Here is a 22,882-nt window from a genome sequence, read left to right on the forward strand (position 1 = left end):
GTTTGTTTTTCTTAAAAAAAAAGAAAAAACGGTTGAGGTTTTTGGGTTTCAGTCGATCACCCTCGTACCAAACCACCTCAAAGACTCTCCGTTTGCACAATGGAAGCTTTATGGCTGACAGGTTTTGACCTTTTAGAGATTTTACAACAACCTGTTTTCCTGAGATTGGAGCTCTGGCTCGGGTTAGTTGAATGAGAATATAATGGTGTTAATCTTAGCCGTATTCCTACATCTTAAAATAAATACATTCTGAGTAGCATTTAATGCTGTGCAAACAACTTTGTGACCAAATGAATTAAAATATTTTTCTTTGTTAACTGCAGACCAAATGTTTGAAAGAACTTCAAGTTTCTGAACACGTACAATGCTGATTCCGTGGATTTGGGGATTACATTTACTGCATGGTCAGACTTTGACTTTACCGTTATGCACAATTTTCTTCAACTAACCTTTACATTGATGTAGCCAGAAAGTTACGGAATAAATAGCAGCTAAAGAAAAATAGGGCTAATCTCACAGTTTTAATGAAAAAACGATCTAAAAAGACATAGGTTAGCTCTACTTCCTGGGTTTGAATCCTGGCAAATGAGCCTTCTGCAAGAAGTTTGCATGATCTCTATAGATTCTCTCTGGGTACTCCAACTGCCTCTCACAGTCCAAAAACATGACTGTTTGGTTAACTGATTACTTGTGCATGCAAATGAAAGATTTGGTAAAAATGGAAGAGATGTCACTGGCAACATAGAGGAAACATCATGTTTATTATCCCTGGGTGAGGGAGTTTAAAGGGAAATAGAACTGAACGTGTCTGCAGTTCATTCAGGCTGAAAGATGGCAAAAAAGACAAGACTTTGAGGAGATAACAGGATGGAGTTGTTCTGATTTTTTTATATTTTATCTAGAGTTTCTGTTTTATTGAAACTGAGCCGCTCGCCATCTGTTTTAAGATTCTAAAACGTCACATGACACAGTGGTAGAGCAGGCATTCACAAAAATGTTCAAATTTACTCACAAACATAAAGCTGGAACCCTAAACAGCAAAAACAAAGATTTGATTTGGGGGTGAGGTTTGCTTTAAGCAGCAGAGGTCAGAAAATAAAATGGGCTGTGTGTTAGAAAATAGATGCTCTGATGTCATATGTAGACAAAATACTGAGGTGTAAATGTGTTCAGTTAACCTGGGGAAAGCCTGAATCCAAAAATAGTGAGAGCTCTTTGGGTGTAATGGTCAGCAGTGGTCAGTAATGGCCGGTGGTTTGGAGAGATCTGCGCCTTGTTACGCAGCTCTTCCTGTCCACACACATGGTGTATAATAAAAACTTCCTCAACAGATTGGAAAACCACTCCACTCTCAACAACAGTCTTGGGTTGCTCCTTATCCCGTCTCTCATCTAATTCTTTCTTTCGCTCCTTGCTTTTCTTTAAGCCTCCCTCATCCTCTCTCTCGCACTTTTCCCTCTGCACGCTGACCTTCCCTGGTCTTTATATTTCAGGGTTTGAGGCTACAACTGAAACAAAAGCAAAATTATGGGTCTGGTTTGGCTTGAGGAGCGCGCAGTGACCCCGGCATGTGGTTTTCGTAGGCCAGACCAGAGAGAGGTGAGGTGGGGAGAAGAATTTGTTTGAATCTAGCTGTGTATTTGGAGGAAAAAACCTAACCACTGCTAATTTGAATTTGTCACTAGGAGGAGGGGTTGATCTAAACTTGCAGCTATGGAGTGAAAGTCCACAGTCTGCCTGACGCACCACCGCTTTTCCTATGTCTTTGTATGAAGATGTCTAAAGAGAACCAAAAATCAAAGGTTATTTCATAAATATATGTTATATCCGCCTTATTCCATAACTCGTGATGTGTTCAATCAATCAATCAAGTTCATTTGTAAAGAACATTTCAGTGCAAACACATCATCTCTTGACCTGTTTCATCCATCTACAGGTGCAACCGTGAAGAACACAACAGATATTGCAGTTTCAGAAGATGTTTGTGTCTAAATTAGCATTTGAACAGACAATAATGAGTTAAATTGCAAACATTACTTAAAAAATACACTTTGCAAGGTACAATTAGCGAACAAATTAAACCATTCTACTGTGGCCTCTGCTAGTAGCACCCAGGAAGTTCTCTGGAGGAAATAAATGCACTTGATTTATATTATGACAACCATGAAGAAGGCGGTTTTGCCTCAGAAATCAGTGATTCCTTGGTTAGCAGGTCCTCTAGACATCCAAAGCCTACATGGTAACAAAAGGCTTTTTCCACTGCAGGACTTGGCCCGAGAAAGTCCAGCCACCAGTAGCCCGGCCCGACTGTACTCACCTCAAAACTGGACAGGGATCGCCATATCAAAAATAAATTCCTGCTGAAGCTCCTCAAGAGACCCGCCGGATCGGATTTTGTTCCTTGTTGTCCCGTCCAGCTCCTTCTGCACCCGCTCATCAGCGAGGGAACAAGTTTACCTCAGCTTTACCTTTAACGAAATCAATCAAGAAAGAGCTTTTGTATTTCAATTTATGGGGTGAAGTTATGGAACAAGTTAAATCAGGAGTTAAAACAAAGTCAAAATTTAATACAATTTAAAAGGAAATATAAGGAGGTCATTTTCACAAGATATAGAAATATGGATGAGTTAGCACTAATGTGTATTTGTAAATTGAGTCTGACGCTTATGAGTGTGTGGGTATGGATGTATATACTTAGACATATGTAAACCCAGATAAAATGGAAAATTAATTAACCTCTTTATTTTTATTTATTAATGAGGGTCCATCTGAAAATATGATATGAGTTTACGGGGTAGGAGTTCATAAGTTTCTTGCTTCTTCCTACTCCTTTCCGAGAATGTTAAGATTACTGTGGTACAAAAATATGTGTCGTTTGCATTCCTTGTTCTTGTGCATGATTTCATCATACTCTACTGCCAAAGTGAAGAGTAGTGAATTTGTGTAATGTCCTTTTGAAAAGATAAAGAAACAATTAATCAAAGGTTATATGTATCCAAAACTATATATTTGGAACATTTTATGTTAAAAAAGTACACTTTTAATGCATTTCTAAAAAAACAAAAAAACAACAACCCCAAAACAACAACAAATAGGGCATCTTTGCTCTATTCATGCAAACCTCTCAGTGAACGCCAGCACATTCATTTGACAGCTTGTTCAGTACAGATTTAAAAACCAAGCAGTGGTGTATTTTTGAAATGTTATGCAGATGGATTCACCTACAGTAAAACTCTCACAGCCTGTGTGAGAGTTTCCTCCTGTGGGCCTTCATCGTACTGTGTGGTCCTAAACTCTATTTAGACCTAGTGGGTGACCACTGTACAATTAGGTGCACCATGTTTCACAGCAGCAGCAGAAAGTGGAATTTCTGTCAATGGCGCAGCAGAGCTTCTGGTGTTTATGGCTCACATCCTCATTGTACCGTCCACACCAGTGTAGTTAAGTAGAAATACGATTTGTCTAAAGGTGCGCGGGCAACGGATGTTTGCGTAGTTTGCAAATAAAAATATTACATTGTCTTCAATTAAGTCATAATAAATAAAGTAGAGAAGCGACATAAAATTATTTTTAAGGGACAAGACTGGTTTAAGGTCTGACCTCTTGCTAAAATGGCTGTTTATGTTTCGCCAGAAGAAAAACAAAGTTGGACTGTCCAGGGAGGATTTCATCAAACCTCAGAGTTCGTGTCAGCACAATGCAACAGTCTCTAAATATTCCGATTGTGGAGAGAAGGAACTGCCAACTATTCTGAATGCTCCAGTCGTTCAGTGATTGCTGATCGACGACAGCTTTGGACGTTCCCAAGACAGACCAGACTGTTTTGAATTCTAGGGGTACGTGCAAAATGAGGTCGGATGGTCCAGCAAGAATGGAGCGTAATCACATTATGGTTTTATTTCGTCACTCCAAATGGTGCCATGCTTCATTCGAATGGTGGAAAGGAGACTCAAAGCGTCCATGTGTAAAAGGAAGACCTCACAACCATGACGCTCGTGAGAGAGCCCAGCGAAAAGCCGCAGGTTTTAATGCAACGCTGAAGATGAAGAAATCCCCTAAAGGGCGATCTGTCCAGCCGTGCTACCACTTGATGACTGGTATTGGTGAAAGGTTTAGTGACAAATCCTTGTGTGAAATGTTGTTACTTCATCACCTTGCAGCCCAATTGTACACATGAGATTTAGCCGTGGTAGCTGCCATTGCTGCTTAGCCATAACACAACTTTTCACAATCCACACTGCGTTCAAACTGAAGTTTATTGTCTTCGTAAAAAGTCGACCATCGCCACATAAATAGTCGGTTAAAAATTAAATGTTGCATCTGGAAATATTTTATTTAGCAAAACACATTGTATTTATTTTTCAGATATAAATAAATATATAAATATAAAAAAACTGTATTAATATTGGATACAACAGAAATAAATGTTCACATTTAGTCTCATTCCTATACGCCTGCAAATACACAGAATCAGCCCATCTCGCCTCGGTGGTTGCACCTTTACATGTCTTGCATTTCAGGGTCCTTTATAGATGTCAGTTAGTTTTGTCCATTTAATCCGTCAATCCCAAATTCAATGCTACTTTCAATAAATTGTCTAACACTTTCATTATTGACTCTTGATTTCACACTTAGCATCTCGCTTGGGAAAACCCTGAAGATATACCTTTGCCACCGAGTTATGTTTGGAGTTTTATGTGATCTGGGAGCTTTTAATGTATTCTGAATGCTTTTCAAACATTTTGAATCACTGAAAACTACAGATACAAAAACGTCATCTATAATATTTATCCAATGTTATTTTAGATAGCTCTGACCAAAACAGTTGAAATAGTATGATTTAAAATTTCATTGCAGTTCTGAAATGTTTACTTTTAAAGCCTTGGTGTATTTTGACCAGTTTAATTAGACAGACTGGAGTTGCATATCTTCAGACCCTTCGATCTTCAGTTCAAAAAACTGAACTAAGCCGAGGCTGAAGCTAAAACTGAAACCAAGCTAAGTTTACAATGCATAACTAAGGTTATGGCAACAGTAAAATGTACACCTGTCAACTATTGGTCAAGGAGGTAAACAGCATGTGTTGGTGGATCAGTTATTGTCGGATCGGTCTGTGACTTATGGGTTATAAATGTGACACAATTATTGTTGCTGACTCTGCTTCCTTGTAGTGGACGCCTGAATGGACCGAAATCTTTTTCCTGGAGGTAAGAGAGAGAGAAGCGTGTGTGTGTGTGTGTGTGTGTGTGCGTGTGTGCGTGAAAGGTTATCCGTAATGTGACAGGTCAATCTCCACCAAGGAGTTGATGGTCAGTGGAGAGGGAGCAAAACATTCCCTCCTGAAATCACATCTTTTATCAACACTTAACAGATAAATAGCTGGTTCTACACCAGACCGTTCCGTGTTGCACCTCCACTCTGTATGAAGCAAATAATGATGTGGTTGAAGCTGGGGACCAATGTCTATGGTTGTGGGTTAAGGTTTTGCATTAAACAAATGTCCTTAAAGTTTATACATTTTGTAAAAATCAGCGACCACAGTGGGAGTGATCATCTATCACAACATATACAAACATGGACACCAAGCAGATAATAGCGCCGTTTAAAAACAAATGAAAACACTTTTAAGGCACTTTTTAAAATATTGTTCCTGGAGAAAAATAAAGAAAAAAAGCAAACTCCATAGTACACAGCAAGCATATTTAGCTTGCTGTGTATGTGCTGGAACATTCCTTGCTCTATTTCTCCCACTTATCTGAAATAAGCAGTCAATATTTTGGATAACATTTGAGAGTTTGGACTAAAGAGTCCTATTCAAATAAAACAGACAAAGAAATTGCTTTTGCATTGTTCCCATTATTGAATAAGTTGCTTTAACCATAGAACAATAGAGCCTGGTATTACCATGACATTTTCTGGGCTGAAATACTTTGTTCCCATTGTCGTGTCTCAAAGGAGATGGCAAAAATTGCTCCCTCATCTTGTGTATTCCCCTGGCGCTGAGCGGGTCTGCTCTTAATTGTGGTAAAGGCCGAACATCGGCAAGAATCATTTCATCACACAGACACACCAGAAAACAGCTGCAGCAGTTTCTGCAAGCTGCCTTTTCTCCGGGAAACAGCCACAAGCTGCAAACTCCCCCTCCGAAAAAAACCCCCCAAGAAACGATGTCATCACCCTGGATTTCGCGAAATACCAGAAAGTCTGAGTTTTATTATAAAAAATCATCTATGAGCGCAAACAAATGTGAAGCACAAACAGGGCTATTAATTGAAAAGGCAGATGGTCCTTCTGCGGGCTGGACAGCAACGAGCCAGCGCTGTGGAAAACAAAGCATCCGCGGTGACCACGACCCTCCATTTCTGTCGCTCCGACTGGGAGACTGGTTCTGGGCTTGGAAGCCACAAAACTCAAACAGAAATCACCATTGTTGCCTCAGCAAGACACACAGACAGGCTAATTCATAGGAATGAGTTGTATTAGGTTTCTGCAGGGGGAATGTTGTTTATCCACGTCACCATCACTGTTGTGTTTGTCTGTGATAGATGTGGAAATAAAACCACATCCAGCCTGGCCCAAAATCTGCAACGCAAAAATATATTGAACCTATCCACATCACACATCGCATATTAAAGACAAATCGTTCGCCCGTCTGTAGCTTGAGTGGGTCCACCTGGTGAATAAAATGTTCGATTATGTTTTTTTATTTTGTTTGTCTTCAGTGGGGGGGTGTTACTCAGAAGAATCTTTTGCTTTAAAGACAACTTCCCTCCCAGACTAAGAAACTGGATCCTGTGTTTAATAGTTTGCTGTTGCAGGGCTCTGAATGAATGGTTTTCATTCCGTCGGGCTGTAACCGATTGTCCCAGTGACCACAACAAAGGACCAAAAAACGGAAGGAGGGTGAGGGGAGAGAGAACAAACCCAGGCTCAGAAATGAACCGGAGGGTCTTGAGACCAATGACTCAGTGGCTTCCAGAGTCTTCTCCCTTCTGGCTTAGTTTTTGCTCTAAGCTCGTCTGTACCCTGAAACATCTGCTTTAGCCTCACCGCACAACAAGTCGTGGCCGGGTGATAGATGTAAAGCATCATCATACTAATAGGATATGCTGTCTCAGAACCGATGTGGCTTTTTAAGTGCTGCACCAATATATGTAAGAATCGAGACAAGTTTATCTGTTTAGTTCTTGTCGGAATAGGAGTAAAAAGAAAAGACATGAAGAAACGCGACATGACTGACTAGGGAAATAACATCCAGAGGATATCAACAATTATTAGACAGGTGAGTATTTTGACCATAATATAATTGTTAGGTATGTTTTCTAACTCCAAGCTGGACAAACTTTAACTCTGAAAAGTCAAAAATCACCAAGAGTTTGTCAGATGGATGCAGCACTCTTGAAATTGTTAAGTTACCAGGGCGTGATCACAGAGCCATCAAACATTTTGTTGCACAAACTTACACATTAATTGTCAAGGATTTGAGGAGAATTAAGCGTGAAGCCACCAGTTCTATCATAACATAAGTGTGACACACCTAAAGGTACAAGATGTTCAGAACTCTATAGACTTGGTCAAGATAGAAAGGATGATAACTGAAGCGTCTACACTGGGCCAAGAACAATCTAAAGACAGATTTTTCAAAGGTTTTATGGATGAAACAAGAATGACTCTTGACCACCGGGTGGATGGGCCCATGGGTGGGTCAGGAACGGCCAGAGATCCACTTTGAGTCAGGTGAGCTATCAGTGTGGGCTGGCATTGTTAAAGATGGGCTCAAACTTACTGCCAGTTTTTAGAAGACACTTTCCAAAAGAATGATTTTTGGAAATCCCACTTCACATGCATTGAAGCATTCCTCTGGCACCTGACCAGCCAGTAAAGACCTAAAGGTGAAAAACTTATGACATGCCTAACTTTCTCACCTGTTTATTGAAAAGTTATATGTTATAGCTGTCTTTTTTTGAAGAATTTCTTCGGCAATAGTGGCCTTTATTTGAAAATTGTCTGACAAGAAGGGGGTAGAGTAGGGGAAAGACGTAAGGGAAAGGAACGGACGATGGGATTCAAACTTCCCAGGTCTGTAGCATCGTCACATGACTACCCCGAGTTCTACTTGATAATTCCCACTTAAACAGATGAGAACAAAAAAGTGAGATGGGGAAAAAGGTGTTTTTTTTAATTGGCTGTGTAATAATTTTGCACTACAACACTTGCTCAGTAATAACGCATAAATAGTTATTATGCTAAGACAAAACCTCGCGTTGACTTTCTTAAACATTTATATTTTAGTTTTTTTTTTACATTTTGGATTAACTAAGAGAACCTTAGTTGGCAATTAGTAAAAAATAATCCTCAAAAATAAGTACCGGTAGTAGTTGTGCACAAAGTGTATTGTTGATGAAGTACCATTAGCACAATTTCAATACCTATTTTAAGAAATAAAAACTAGCTACTTTCCATGTTTTAAATTGTTGCCCCATTCTTCTTTGAAAATTACTCTGGCTCATTCGGGTGTGTTTTCAACCAACACATTCTCCATTGGATTTAGGTCTGGACTTTGGCTGGTATCTTCTCAAAACCATTCACGTTGCAGCTCCGACTGTTGCATGTTTATCATCTTTGTCCTACCGGATGGCAAACCTCTGCACCAGCCTCGGGTTTTCTGCAGGCTCCAACAGGTTTTCTTCCAGGGAAGTGTTTAGCTCCATCCCATTGACTCTTACAAGTTCCATCAAATGGTTCATTGTGGGACAGTGTGTTAGTAGTATGTGTAGTGAATCAGTGAATCTGACCAGAGCAGCTGTGTCCAGGTTGGTTGTACCCACTACATGGCTTTGTTTTGTTTCAGGGTTTTTTGTGTGAAATTTTCGTATTTCTTCCCTGCTTACTTTTTAATGTGGGAGCCCATCTCTAGAAACAAAAAAGAAATAGGTGTGCATCAACAGAAGAATTAAGTCTCTACAATATGTCTCATCTAACTCTGCTGTTAGATGAGACATATTGTCTCATCTAACAGCAGATGAGACAATATCTGCTGTTAGTAGCTAGTAACTTTATTGCTTTGGTTGCAATAAAGTTACGACGAAGCCTCATTAGCTGAGTTTCCTTTAAAAATGTGTGCAAAACATTGTCGATATTCAGCTAATAAAAAATATACATAATCCGGCTATTGCGGTGTTTCCGTTAAATAAGAAACATTTAAAATCAGATGCAAGTTTGTTCACACTACAAGTCGTTAAAAAACATGCTGTGCCATCATCCTCCTACAACTTCCAGTCGTCTTTTCTGCCAGTAGTAGCATCCCGTTGTTGATCATGTGACTTGTGTGACGTGAAGTGTTTAAATTGCATTTTACAAAATACACACATATTTTATTGAAAAGTGAAAGTTTTTTCAAAATCGCAGTGTTTCCTTTATCATGACAAATCTATTTTTGGAATGCCACTTTGTGCAGTTACACGATCAATGGAAGCGGTTACTTTCTTTGACAGTAAATACAGTGTTATTTCTTTTTCTTTCTTGTCAATTCATAGCTGAAAGAGGATGAGGTTCTCTTCTAGCTGCTCTTTCGAGGAGAAATCCCACGAGAGCAGCCTTATTTTGATGACTGGATGCATGTGGTGATGCAATTACACTGGATTACTTATCGTCTTGTACTTGATTTGATGTGATCGTCTGAAAAACACAACCTTACAGATGAACCGCAGAGGTCACAACGTTGTCATCGGTTCTATGAGGAAAGATGTCCGTGAGGTTGAGACTATTTCAGGCGGCCGTCGCACCGTGGTTAGATGTGGTCAGACTTCTTTCCTTTCCATGGCCGTGATAGTCATCCACGTAAGCGGCGCGAACGTCACAGTGTGTTTCAGGGCTGCTTGGAACAACAGAGAGAAACTCCACAATGAATTTTCATGAGAGGAGCCTTAGACTATATTCCCCGTTGTGATTGATCCTCTGTATACCTTGGCCGATGTCTGAGTTCAGTAGCGGTTGTTAAGTCGTTGCATTCGAAATCCGTAAGTTATGGAAGGGCACACTTGTGCTCGTTGTGTTTTCCTCTAGGTCACGGTTGAAGTGCTTTTCTAATTGGCGGGCTGTCCATCTCACTAAACTTCAGCAGACCTAATTGATATAAGAAGCCAATAATATCAGTTTTATATTACAAGGCGGACAATGAAATACACAGTAGTGGAGCCATTCATTCATGAAGCTATTTCGGGTGAAGGGTCCCAGCTGACTTGTCTGCGGCGCTCACATCAGCTTCTTACTTTGAGTGCAATCCAGCACTTAACAAGGCTGAAGTCAGGAATCAGCTCCATGGAGAATTTACGTAAAAATGACTTGCATTTGTTTCAGGAAGCTTAGATGTTATTGCAAAACATAACTGCTGCAGTAGTAAAGGGATGTTTTTCCCCTGTGAGGTAAAAATATTGACTTGTGACTGCCCTTGTAACACAGGCTGGGTATTATTCAGAGGCTATTGTTGAAGCTCCTCTAGGACTGTGGTTTTGTGCTGTATGTGTCTGCCATCTATTGGACTTTTTAAAACATCACTGGACGTTTCTATGTGTCACAACATATCAATAAAGAAAGTTTATGCCTTTTGGTTCATTTGCGATTCGTAAACAGTTTGTAATTCAGCTCTTATTCTCAGGTTAAAATAATCCCTTTTGTCCTAATGAGCATAAAATGCTCTTAATCACGAAGAGAGAAGAGCAAAACCAGAGTGAGCTGCCGGTGCCCATTGGACAGAAATTGCATATGGCAATGAGGAGCAGCGGTTTGTGAAATGGAGGAAAAAAAATAAATATTCCCAAATGTATTATAAGAACTCACTTATATCCTATAACATGTGTTGCGGTGGGAGCCAGCGATGAACGCCAGGAAAAAAGAAGGAGTGGGTGAGTGCAGGAGTCGGCCGAGCACGTGCCTCCCGGAGGTCCTCGGGGCTCTGTCTGGGCTCAGCCGCTCCAAAAGCCCCGGGGCTAGCCTGCTGTCAGCCCCCCAGGACCCCGTCCGCTGTGACCCAGACACCGCCGCGACCGCTCGTACCGAGAGGCCTGACCGCTGTCACGCCGCAGCCGAGAGAGCAAACAAACAAGCTGAGCCTCACGGGTCAGCTTCCCTCGCCGTCACGTCGACTCAGGAAGCCCACTCGGTTTAGTCATAGCCGAGGCTCGCAGCGCGCGCGCGCGCGCGTCTCCGTCTTGGCTTATTGGACGGAGAATCTGGCAGAAGACATTTGCTCATTTGTCCCCACACATGTACATGGTTTGCTAACGCTGCTCGGGGACCGCTGCCCCAGTCTTTCTGACTCTGGAGCCAGAAGGACCTTTTCTTTTTTCTTTTTTTTTACTGGGTAATGTCCTCCCACACAGTCTGACTGTGTGACTTTTTTTTATTGTTCATATTTAGCTCTTTATGTTCCTACTCTGGGTTCCTGTGGAGTTGCTTTAACTGTACATTCAAGCAAAAAAAAGAAAAAGAATAAGAAAAAGATCCAGCCTTATTTTAAACCTCAAACTGAAAGAATTTCTTTAAATGTGAATGACGTAGTGGTTAAAATTGAGCTACTGCTTTAGTGTTTAATTATTTTTCTTTAGGTTTGTGTACAGAAAATGTCACAAGTCTGTCATGATTATACAACTATGCACTTAATTTACTCCTTTGTGTTATTAAGCTCACCACAATTATTGTTTTCTTTCTTCTTGCTCTTATGATGCATAGCTAAATTGAAGTTAAGGTTCTTGGGTGCAGGAGTTAAAACAAATATGCAAACACCGAAGAACACAACTTTTCTTTTTGTCTTTTCATGCCAGCCACTGGTTTGAACTGCTGCCCTGTGTTTTCACTGAAAAGAGGTTATCCCCCTTACTGTGAGGGTTTATAATCCATCACAGTGCGTGTATTGAGATTATGATGTATTAGTTCTCCCCTTATTTGTCTTTGAAGCATCTGGAGGTTTGACCATGCCCGTCCACAGCGATGATTGCAGTAGTCAGGCCATTACTAACATGTTCCCAGCTCATTTACTGTCTCATCTCCCCCCATGACTTATGGAAAGAAACGATCTTGTTCACCAGCCATGCCTGAGGTCTTTCATTTTTACTGCCGCTCCTTTAAATACTTATCTAAACCTGGAGTTCTTCTTTTTTTGTTTGAAAGTCTAACAGATATGTCCCCGCTCACCAAATCGCTTGAGGGCATTCAGAGGACTAACATAATATCTTATCCGTCTCTTGACAGGTATCGTTGGGCGCAAACACAAACGCAGCATTTTCTAGATGTCGCCATGGAAACGGAAATTCCACTGAGCACCACGAACAAAAGCCAAACGGTCAAGTTAGCCTGATTCATATATCTCTGTTTGTTCGCTAATATTGACATGTCTGAACTTTCAAAATTAGGTTGGCTGTCATGAGTGTGGTCAGGGCTATTGGAAAAAGGAATTATGGTTTTGTGATCGTGGTCCGCCACATGCAGTTTTTAGGTCTGTTGCCATTGCAGCAAGAAGGTCTTCAAATCCAAGGCCACGACCTTTCTGGAGTTTGCATGGTCTCCATGTGCATGCACGTGTTTTTTCTGTTCTAAACGACAGGATTCTGATGCTGTATTAAACTTTGTAAAAAAAAAAAAAAACATAATTTAACAGTAAAACACAAAAGACCTAAACAATTGATACCTTGATCGTATTGCTGCTAATGACAGAAAAACAGTGGTTATTCCTGCTCCTGCTCTACTATCGCATACCAATAATGTTACCTGTAACATTTTCACAAGGCACATTTGTTTGCATATTCTTTAACCTTTTACTCAAAAATGGATTTGTGTGCATGCACTCATTAAACATGGAAAAATATATGATTCTATAGAAAGATTGAAACATATCTGGTTCTTCTTGCTCAAACTAGACAAAACATATAAAAAAAATACAGACCAATAAAACAGAAAGCATTCAGGCTTTTCCCCAGTATATTATAAGCCTGGCAGGCCACCAGGCTTTACCTGGACCCCCGTCAGGCTAAAAATAGTTTTTTAGGGGGGTTTTTTTGTGTACCTTTTTTAAGACTATATAGTTGGTGTTAATAGGTATTGTTAATGTTGTCTTCCAATAACACATAATTACCTAGTGATATATTCAAAATTTCCTGTCAACATTAAACATTTTTTTAACTCAAAAACATTGCGGGCCACTGGATAAAAGCACTAACACTGGGCTTAACTAGTTTTCTGGGGGACACCTTGACATTCAACCCAAAAACTTAAGCCAAAACTTATGTGTAATGGAGAAAACGTTTGAGCCCCTTGTTTGTGATTTACAATCCTTTAAAAATACTTTAATTTATTAACAATTTGCATGCTTAGTTTATTGTTGAACATTTGTAATAAAAAAAATCAATTGTGGCATGTGAGTACTTTCAACTTACCAATTTTGGCTCTCATGGCAATGCACCTGGTGAAGACAATGCACTATCCTACCGAATGTTGACTCAAAATCCAGAAATTATTTTGGCTGACAACATGCTCTTTAAAAATGTGTAGACTGAGACAAAACATTTTTGTGGGCTAATAGCTAAATAAAAACCCAACCTCTGAGAAAAGTAACTTTAAAGTAGCTTGCGTTTTTATGAATCTATAAAATTACATTGGCAGTATGAAAGAGATAGCTGAGAGGGGTTTGTCTATGGAATGGAATTGGAGCTAGACATGAACATAAGTTAGCAGTGCTAAGTCATCAAGAAACAAAATTAGCAGCCAGCTCTCTAGATGAAGCCGTTTGGTCAAACTTATTAAATTCAGTACAGAAAACTAACAAAACTGAGAAACAAGATGGCAGCCATATTCAACTGGCATTTGTAGTAGCCACGTTTATTTGTAAAACTGTAGCATCTTTGCAGCTAACTGCGTAGCACGACTTTGAATGCTAACTTCTCTAGCATTCAAAGCTATATTTTCTATAGCTGAAAATATTTCAGCTATTTTCAGAAGGCTCTACTATCCTCTTTATCTGGAACACTTTATGCTAACACTGTAGCTTATAAAGTGGTGGATTTTGAGAAGAAAGAATGGTAGCGCCACAGTTTAGGCGTCTTTATGCCTTCTATGACAGCATCCATTATGAGGAGTTATGGATTTTTGTCTTGAAAGAGATAATTTTGCACCTTTCCATAATAATTATTTGCAGATGTCTACTGCTCAAAATGTTGAAAATTCTTTGTTTAAATTTTAAAGAAAGTAGCTGCCTAAGATCTATAAACATTATCAAACGAGATAATGAAGCAGAACTGAACTTAAGTTGAAGTGGGAAAATATAACCTGTGGAAAACTATGATTAGAAAGACTGTTTGTGTAAGGTTGGACTTAAAGTTCATTCTCTGTTTGGAGACAGGCCAACAGTGTTTTATTAAAAACCAGAAAAACTGAAAGACTCAAATTTGTCAGAAAAAAAATACATGACAAATGTATTTAAGTGATAATGAAATTCAATTCAAAAGTACTGTAAATAAAATAGTGTTTATTCTGTAGAAAATGCTTAAATACAAAAATACATTTAGCAAGACAAAGAAAAAAAAAAGAAAAAGTGTTTTAGTGTAAGAAAATGATTATTATTAGATTAGTTCTTCACATGCATGCACTTCAAACAAACGGCATATCTGTATCTCTGACACGTGTTTATACCGACAGCATAGTGTAAGGTTTTCCAACGCTGCTGCACTTTATTCCGAATTTGTCATCCACAAAATACAGAGCTTTCATCAGAAGCAAGCAGTGGCCTTTAATCTCAACGACAGTCAGAAGTATTGACATTGTCAAAACATACAATTAAACCCCTTGACACTGAGTTATGCCTTCAACTTACAACAACAACATGTACAGTATTAAGAGTGGATGTTGTTATATGTGTTGTAAAATCTTCTGTGTTGGTCTCAGAACCAGAACTCTGATACAAAGATGTGAACGTTGATGATGCTCTGGCCAGATTCGCCCTGGGTTGTCAGGTTGCGCATGGACAGTTTCAGTACAGTTTCCCTTGGACCAGTAAGAGGTTTTAGAAGGCGAACAACACCTATGGGAACAAAAACATTTATCATGCTAATGGCAACAGTGTGTTGTTTCTAATTTTTTAACACAGTCATGCAATCTTAAGCTGTTATGAAACAGGCATTGGGTCATTAATTGAAGTTAAAAGTGACTGTAAATCTGAGTCGCTGCAACTTTTAAGTGTTTGTTTTATTGTTTTAATAACAAAAGATATATGTTTTTTGAGAATCCCTTAAACTTTAAAGTTGGACACTGATGTACTTTTCCACAGTGTATTCCTTTTGCTATGTTGTACTTAAGCCACTTTGTAACTAATTAGGTCAAATCAAAGATGAAATCTTACTCCAAGATGTGTTAAGGACTTTAGACAGGTTCTTTTTGGGGGGAAGACAAATATTTAACCACTTTTTGAAAATGCTGTAGAAAAAGTTGACTTATTTAACAGTCCTAGAAACCACTTGGTGCATTACAAGATTTTTTTTGATTTTTTTTCAGAATATACCCTAAACGTATCTTCAAGTGTCAATCCCTGTCATCCATACCAATAGATTCTTCAGTTTTATGGTAGGTCGAATTCTATAAGTGCAAGATATATTTACCAGCAAACTACCACGACATCAGATGTCCAAATCCAATCCCTAATTTAGAGTTATTTGCAGTTTTGATTGGCATGTTTTCTTGCAGCACAGACTGTCATGATCCGTGTTTCTATGCGTTTATTTTTGAGTTTCTGTGTGATCCTGTTCCCTGTTAGTCCTGTCTCTGCGTCTTTCCGCGTTGATTGTCTCCCAGGTGTGTCTCGTTCCCTTGATTGCCCCGTGTGTATTTAGTCTCCCCTGTTGTCTGTGTTCTTCGTCGGGTCCTTGTCAATTGATGTCACCTGTCTCCGTGCTGCCAGTTTTCCTCGTGTTGTTTCCCCGCTGTTCCTTGTTGTAGTTCATTGTCATTAAATTCATCGTTTTTCATCATAACCTGGGTCTCAGCGTCATCCACTCACCGTAAACCACCGCCTCATGACACAGACGTTATGTCAAGCAGAGACCGGTGCCTTTAGGCAACATGGTTTTGACAAATAGTTTGGGCTCCTTCACCAACAAGTGAGCAAGGTTGGTTCCAGGTCAGCACCGTCAACTAAAAGGTGGATTACATGGCCCAGTCTCCTGAGAAATAGGTCTCCGTTTTACATTTCTGGAAACCAGAAATATGTGCAACACGTATGTTCTACTCGGGATCATCAAACTGGTTTCTGAACGCGTGCCGACATGCCTTATTTCCTGGCGACTACGATGGTATTTAATACAGAGTCGTGCATTTTTCCCTAACCCAAATAGGTATTTTAATGTCCTGACCATTAACCAGGTAATTTATTTTATTTTGTTGCATATGTGAAACCGCGTATGCTTCGGTTCATGTGTGGGACCAAATCATTTGTATGAAAGAGAGAGGGAAAAGGCCAATGTATGGATTTATTGCTGTGTTAAATCGTGATAAGGGAAGGTAAAACAAGAGGTCAGGAAAAGGTTCCTGGAGAACAGTCACCAGAAACCTTTGTGTTGTTGGAACAATCTGCCATAACAATCTGTTTAGTTGGTTAACTTATAAATGAAAAAAAATTACATAAAGGCTGTTGATTGTGTACAAACCCCTCCTAACACCCTCCCCCCCACCCCCGAAAAAAAAGTGTCTTGAAACACTTGTTTTGCAACTGCATTGAGTCAATGTGTTCTCTGTTTGCCAAAATGATCTCACAGTTATTGCACTAGCTTAGAGAAACTGTCCATTTAATCTGGTTGTTAGAAATAAATCAGCCTGAAACTATCTAATGTATGTAGGGACATCCTCCAGTTACTGCGTCAACTGCTGTTTGTATCATATTGGCACACAAATGTTTCGATACGGATAATCATTCTGCAATCATTGAAAGTTTCTGTACCTCAACCATCAGTTTCAGACTTTCTGTAGAAAAGATAACAATATAAAAACTTTATTCAGAATGTATAGGATCCTGAATAAAGTTCTCTTTGGCAGAATCATAGATACCTTTTGTATTTGAACAACACAATATAAAGGATACAATCAATTTCATTCTACCAGGATCAAGCCTGTATGCTCAATTTGGAGGCGAGTGCTCTTCACTCCAGCCAACAGCATTATTCCAACAGAGAGACCAGCACATACATAGGAAGCCAGAACACAGAGTGTATTTCTTGTTTTTGCTGGCCTAGTAGGACTTTCTTGTTGTATATGTCATACAAAAAAATTGTATAACCCACCCATTGTCATTAGCATTAGGTGGTGTGCAGCAGATGTCACGGTCAGACAGTGGGGAGGTGGGTGTTTGTCCTGTCAGATTGTCAGTTCCCGAAACCGCTCATAAAAAAAAAAACTTCATAATAGCGCACACAGGGTCAGTACGACCCCGCCAGACTGCGCATGGTAAAAAGCTTGTGGGGTCCTAATGACCCCATCTCTTAACCCTTGTGTTTACAAATGGGTCCAACAGACCCCACACACGTAAAACTTGTATCATTTGCCACAGTCCTCCATGTTTGCCTCAGTCCTCGCACGCACAAGGGTTAAGATAGCGGGATGAAAGTGCTGCCAGCTAGTTGATCTGATTTTGTAGGAATAATGTATAATATGGGAGTGCTTTGTTTTTGTTTTATTAACGGAAAAAAACAGGGCGCATTTACACACTGAAAAACAAAACTGGTATTTTGAAATGTTTCCACTCTGGGACTTGTTTTCTGTATATTTGATTTGTGCATAAAACAAACAAACAAAAAAATAAATAAATAAAGTTCTTGTTTCTGGTTTCCCAAAATGCTGGATCTGTGTGGACACATAGAATAAATGACAAAAAAATTCGCAGATATATTAAATTTTGAGATGGGGCCTAAGAGCTGCTTTTGAATAATCCATCCATCCATTCATTTTCTGCCGCTTATCCGGGGTCAGGTCGCAGGGGCAGCAGCTTCAGACGGGAGTTTCAGACTTCCCTCTCCCCAGCCACTTCTTCCAGCTCCTCCAGGGGAACCCCAAGGCGTTCTCAGGYCAGCCGAGAGACATAGTCCCTCCAGCGTGTCCTGGGTCTTCCCCGAGGCCTCCTCCCGGTGGGACGTGCCCGAAACACCTCACCAGGGAGGTGTCCAGGAGGCATCCTTACCAGATGTCTTTTTTTGTTTTTGAATGTTGTGTCTGTGTTGGGTGAAACGGGTAAGGATGCTGTTACCCGTCTCACCCACATAGTTAATCTTACAAATTAGGCAGGTTATTAAGTAAACACAATTTTTGGATTTGGGGTTTCCTGATTGATCTAATTTGAAAATTGTGTTATTAAATTTGTTCTGCACCCAGTGAAGCTGTTTGAAGAACCCACTCCGACCTTTGACCTTGGGTGTTTTCAGAGGTCTCACCTCAGCGCGGACAAGGAAATCCTTAAGGTTCTTATTTCTTTTATAAGTCGCAATTATTTTATAATTTGGAAGCAAAGAAGCTTCGGATTGGAATTTTGTAAAATTCTGTTTGATGTTGTGAATGAATTTTCCGGCTGAGGAGGAGAATGTTGTATTCAGTGGGATCATCGGTGACAAATCTGGGGGTCTGGACTCTAAGAAGCTCTTCCTGCATGCTCTCAGGAAGGTTCTGGAATAACCTCTTTTAGTGAGAGCCGAAAAAAGAGTTCTGGTGGCCTCCTCAAAATCTGTCTTCTTTGTGCAGATTCTGTGAAATCTCAAAAGTTGAGATTTAATGAGGCCAGCATAGGTGTGTTTTGGGTGGTGGCTTGTTTTGAATAAGAGAGCATGTGTATCTGTAGGTTTGAAAAAAACTTTTTTATCTAATTTGTGTGTTGTGTCAAAATGTTCTGATTTGTAGGTGGTGGTGTCCAGGAAGTCAACCGCTTTAACGCTGGTAGTGGACTTGACTTTAATGGATGGGTTGTGTGTACTGAGATGTTGGAGGAATTCCTGAAGTAGCTCAGAGTAGTAGCTCTGAAGCTTTTGAATAATACCCCTTTTAAAACTAAGTAGATGTAGGACCGTAAATTGTTAGCCAGTTCACTTGGAATCTGGTGATTTATAAGATTTAAAGGCCAAAAAAAATAATTTTATTTTTTTTAACTTATCACATTAATTTTAAGTCTATTGTGAATTCTGCTTCTTGTAGATGAGCTAAGAACTAAAGTGAGTCCCTAATGATCTTTAAGAAATGTTTATGACAAAACCTCACAAATCAGAGACGCATTAAAGTCAAAAGTAAAATAGATGATAGAATAAACACAGTTCTACAGAGCATTACTGAATTCCCTAGGAATTCACTGGGTGCTGTTTTTAAGTGAACATGCGTTTACGGGACAGGGTGGGGGCTGGGGGGTGAGGGGTGTCAGTGTTTATGCAGGCTGTCAGCAGGCCTTTTCCTGCACAGGGTTGGTGACATTTCAGCTCTAGCCTGTTTGAACACAACCACTCACATGTTCTTCTACTGCACCTTACAACACCCTATTTCTTCTTCCTCCTGTCATTTCTGTTTCATTTATTCAGAGTCAGTAAAATCACTCAGACTGTAAGATGCATGATTCCATAGTTGAACTTGGCGTGGATAAAAAATGACGAGCAATCGCTTGCCTCCATTCATCAGAATTACGAGGCTTCTCTCTGTGACACTTTGAAACTAGAAGCGAAACACATTTGGTTGTCATCCACAACAAGGGGAACGATGATCCGTAACGCGCCAGCCACGACGTCCTTTGGGACACTGGCATTGTAAAACGATGGATCCCCCACCCACTCATTCTGCCTTTTTTCCCTCGCCTTCCCTCTCTTCCCTTCCTGCGGGGGCCTGGTGTTTGTGGCACCATCACTGTGGCCCACAAGGGTAAATGAATCCCATGTGTTTGATGGAAAGGAGCAGTCGCAGTCACGCAATACAGCCATGAAGGCATTCCTCCAGGAATCCTTCTTAAACTCAAGGAAGGATAAACTTGCGGAACTGGAACTGTTTTCTTCTCCTCTCTCTCGCTCTCGCTCCTTCATTTTATTTCGCTTCTCCGAGTTTGATCTGAGGGCAAGCAAGAAAATTCAGCTGATTGTGGCGATAGGCGTAGGGAAGAGCGGGAGCTGGGGCCCCCTCGTACCAGCGTTACCTCCCTTGTTTTGGTGTTTTGGAACGCGGTTGCATGGCAACAATTGACAGTAGAGGCACGTGCCCGAGGTTTTATTGTTTCCAAATCTTCGACGTGATCCAAAAGGTCTCAGGTCTGTGTAAGCACCAGCTGAAAGCGACCGTCAGGGGAAGGTAGGATTTTAAGTCCAGAGGTTGTTTTCCGACTGAAGCCAGTGGAGATGCCGTGCGACCGTGAGTCGACAGAAGCAAATTATTAGCGAAGTTCCAAAGTTCAGTATTTATTTGTTGAATCGATTCAAATGTTTTAAATTATGCGGAGGGTAAATTTGGTTGATGCTTAATGAGGGCAGAGCACTTGTTAATCAGGGTCAACAAGGTTTTCCTCCAAAACTCCTGCTGAGTGTTTCTATGAAAACATCCTAAACAATCTAACCACATAAGAAAACACTTTGCAAAATACAGGCACACATTATATCCACACTAATGTTTCTTAAGGATTTCTAAACACAGCAATATGTGGAATGTGTCTGAGGCCTATTAGTGTTTTGTAAATTTGTTTTGTGGTCTAATTAGCGTAATAAGTGTTCTCCGATGAACAAAAAGTCTGTTATAATGCCCCTTAACTGCTCCAGATTTCCTCTGAAGCTGTGGGGGGAAATTAAAAGACTTAAACCCCAAAACTGTTTGAATTTTGTTTGCTATAGGGCGTAGCATGATGCATAAATGCCAATCACAGTTATTGCAATGTCGAGTGGCATTAGAACAATACAGAGGTTTGTGCATTGAACATTTTCGCTTTGATGGTGAAAAGTGTTTGGTCGTTCGCAACGTTCAACGTGAAAGATTTTGACGCTGAAGTCGTTGCGCGTGAACTTTTGGAAGCCTTTCGTCGAATCCTGACTTGATGACTCTGTGTTTCTGTACGGTTTCCCCATCAAAAGCAGAACGGCGTCTTCAATGAGAGGAAAGAATCAGCTAACAGCTGGGCCTCATTGTGCTCAAAGCGAACCTGAGGCGAAACCACAACCGCACTCCCATCCTGAGCATTTCAACCAGATGAAAAGTCAAAAGGCCACGCACAACAGGTTCACTTTGATTAGCTAGCACACAACAGGGGCCTTATTTAAGCCAATAAACCCGTGGAGACCATGAAAACTCTAAAAGTTAATCTCAGGCCTGGTCCGTCTGAGGAGACGTTTACAGTTGAAGTCCTGAAAAAGTTTGCGCTCCGCCTCCCGTTCACTGAGATATCAACCACCGGGCTAAAAGGTGACTCCGCTGGTCCTAACAGCCACCACCAAACAGCTGTACAATCCATCTGTTCGCTTTGAAGAAAAAAGAAAAAAATCAAATAAATGCTTGTGAGTAGCTGAGACAACCTCACAAATGCCAGTAGGCATTTGTCATCCTTTATAGCCACAAGGTCTGCAGTATTGAAGGCTTACATGTAAACAGTTCAATTTCAGGGTTTCTTGGTTTCTACAACTCGGCGAGAAAGTGGATGGGAAAATCTAAAATGAATGGGTTTCGCACCAGAAACAAATGAAAAGCATGCACTGACTTCGCCGCAGTATTGTTTAATGACACATTGGCTACGGCGCGACGGTGTGTCCACGGCGGCCAAGTTGGTGGAGAAGTGCTTGAATGGTTTACTTTAACATCACTGCAGTGATATGCGTTCAGCGTCTTTCACTGACGTCTGCTGCTTTATTAGGTGCCACAGTTCAATTCATCATTCACACAAACGGCAGGTCGGCCAATCACACGACAGCAACTCAGTTAATTTATTTGTAAAGTCAGCGAAGACGACTTGCTGAATGTTAAGCTTAGCACCTTTAATTAAGGCAGTTCTGAAGGCAAAAAAGGTTCGACCTGTACTGGAAAGGTACATCCCCAATAAAGAGGCATGTGGTCTAACAGGGCTGAGCGATAATCACAATATAAGCGTTTCATATCGGTGTATATCGACAATTATTGATTGTTGTCTTAAATATTTGAAATTCTGCCAAACTATTGATGTGACCTTAACTTTTTGTTATTGCTAGGTAACTAATGGTTGAGTTAGTTGTCGGCACCAACCTTCTTAGCTGGCCATGAGAGGTTGAGCTGCTCAAGCCTTTGCTCTGTCTACATCCCATCTACATCAACAGTCTTCAATCTGGTGTTTTGGACCTAACTAGCCCTTTATTTGAAGGACATGAAAAAATATGACTCATAAATCATTTATTTGTTTTCCTCTGTTGTTTATTTTGGATATTTAAAATGTCTTCCAGTTGCAGTATTAAATGTTCATTCAAATTTAAAGTTTATTCATCTTTGACAATGTGTTCTTGCATTATTATGCCTTTACCATTATATTGCTTGAAAATTGTCTCAAAGCAACATTATCATTTATCGCAATAACTCCTGGGACAATTTATCATTCGGAAAGATTTGTTATAATTTTCATCACTTTGTGTTCAGTCTCACTGACAACCAACTAGTGCTTGCCTCTACCGCCTCCATTAAGTTTTATTTTTAGTCTTAAAAATAAAGCTTTCCCCATTAGAAAACCATCACATTTCAGTTTTGATAATCGTTCACTGAGGTTGGCTCAACAATCTTTGTAAACTTCCAGGCAAAGCAACCTGACCAGCTACGTTCAGGCCTCATGCCTCTCTGGGGTAAGATCTTGTGTTTACAACCTTTTCACTGCTACACAGACGGACGGTTA

General features: G+C 40.2%; 1 protein-coding gene and 1 long non-coding RNA gene across 3 annotated transcripts in view; both read right to left on the bottom strand.

Annotated features, from left to right (window-relative positions):
• Positions 1-2,273: 2,273 nt before the first annotated feature.
• Positions 2,274-11,123, bottom strand: LOC103465915 (uncharacterized). 2 transcript variants are annotated; one of them, XR_533876.2, is made up of 4 exons: positions 10,840-11,123; positions 9,966-10,125; positions 9,693-9,874; positions 2,274-2,468 (listed from the first exon to the last, which is right to left on the bottom strand). It is a non-coding gene; the product is annotated as an uncharacterized LOC103465915 (long non-coding RNA). The 2 variants fall into 2 exon arrangements; XR_533875.2 differs by lacking the exon at positions 2,274-2,468 and having other exon boundaries at positions 9,415-9,874.
• Positions 11,124-14,498: 3,375 nt separating this feature from the next.
• fbln1 (fibulin 1) overlaps positions 14,499-22,882 on the bottom strand; it is a 42,555-nt gene continuing 34,171 nt past the window's right edge. The window contains exon 17 of the mRNA XM_008411135.2: positions 14,499-15,070. Within this exon, the coding sequence (XP_008409357.1) occupies positions 14,931-15,070 (140 nt within the window). The 3' untranslated portion in view covers positions 14,499-14,930. The remainder of the gene's footprint in view (positions 15,071-22,882) is intronic.

The sequence above is a fragment of the Poecilia reticulata genome, linkage group LG6, assembly GCF_000633615.1.
Source record: "Poecilia reticulata strain Guanapo linkage group LG6, Guppy_female_1.0+MT, whole genome shotgun sequence".
In the NCBI taxonomy this organism is placed as follows: Eukaryota; Metazoa; Chordata; class Actinopteri; order Cyprinodontiformes; family Poeciliidae; genus Poecilia; species Poecilia reticulata.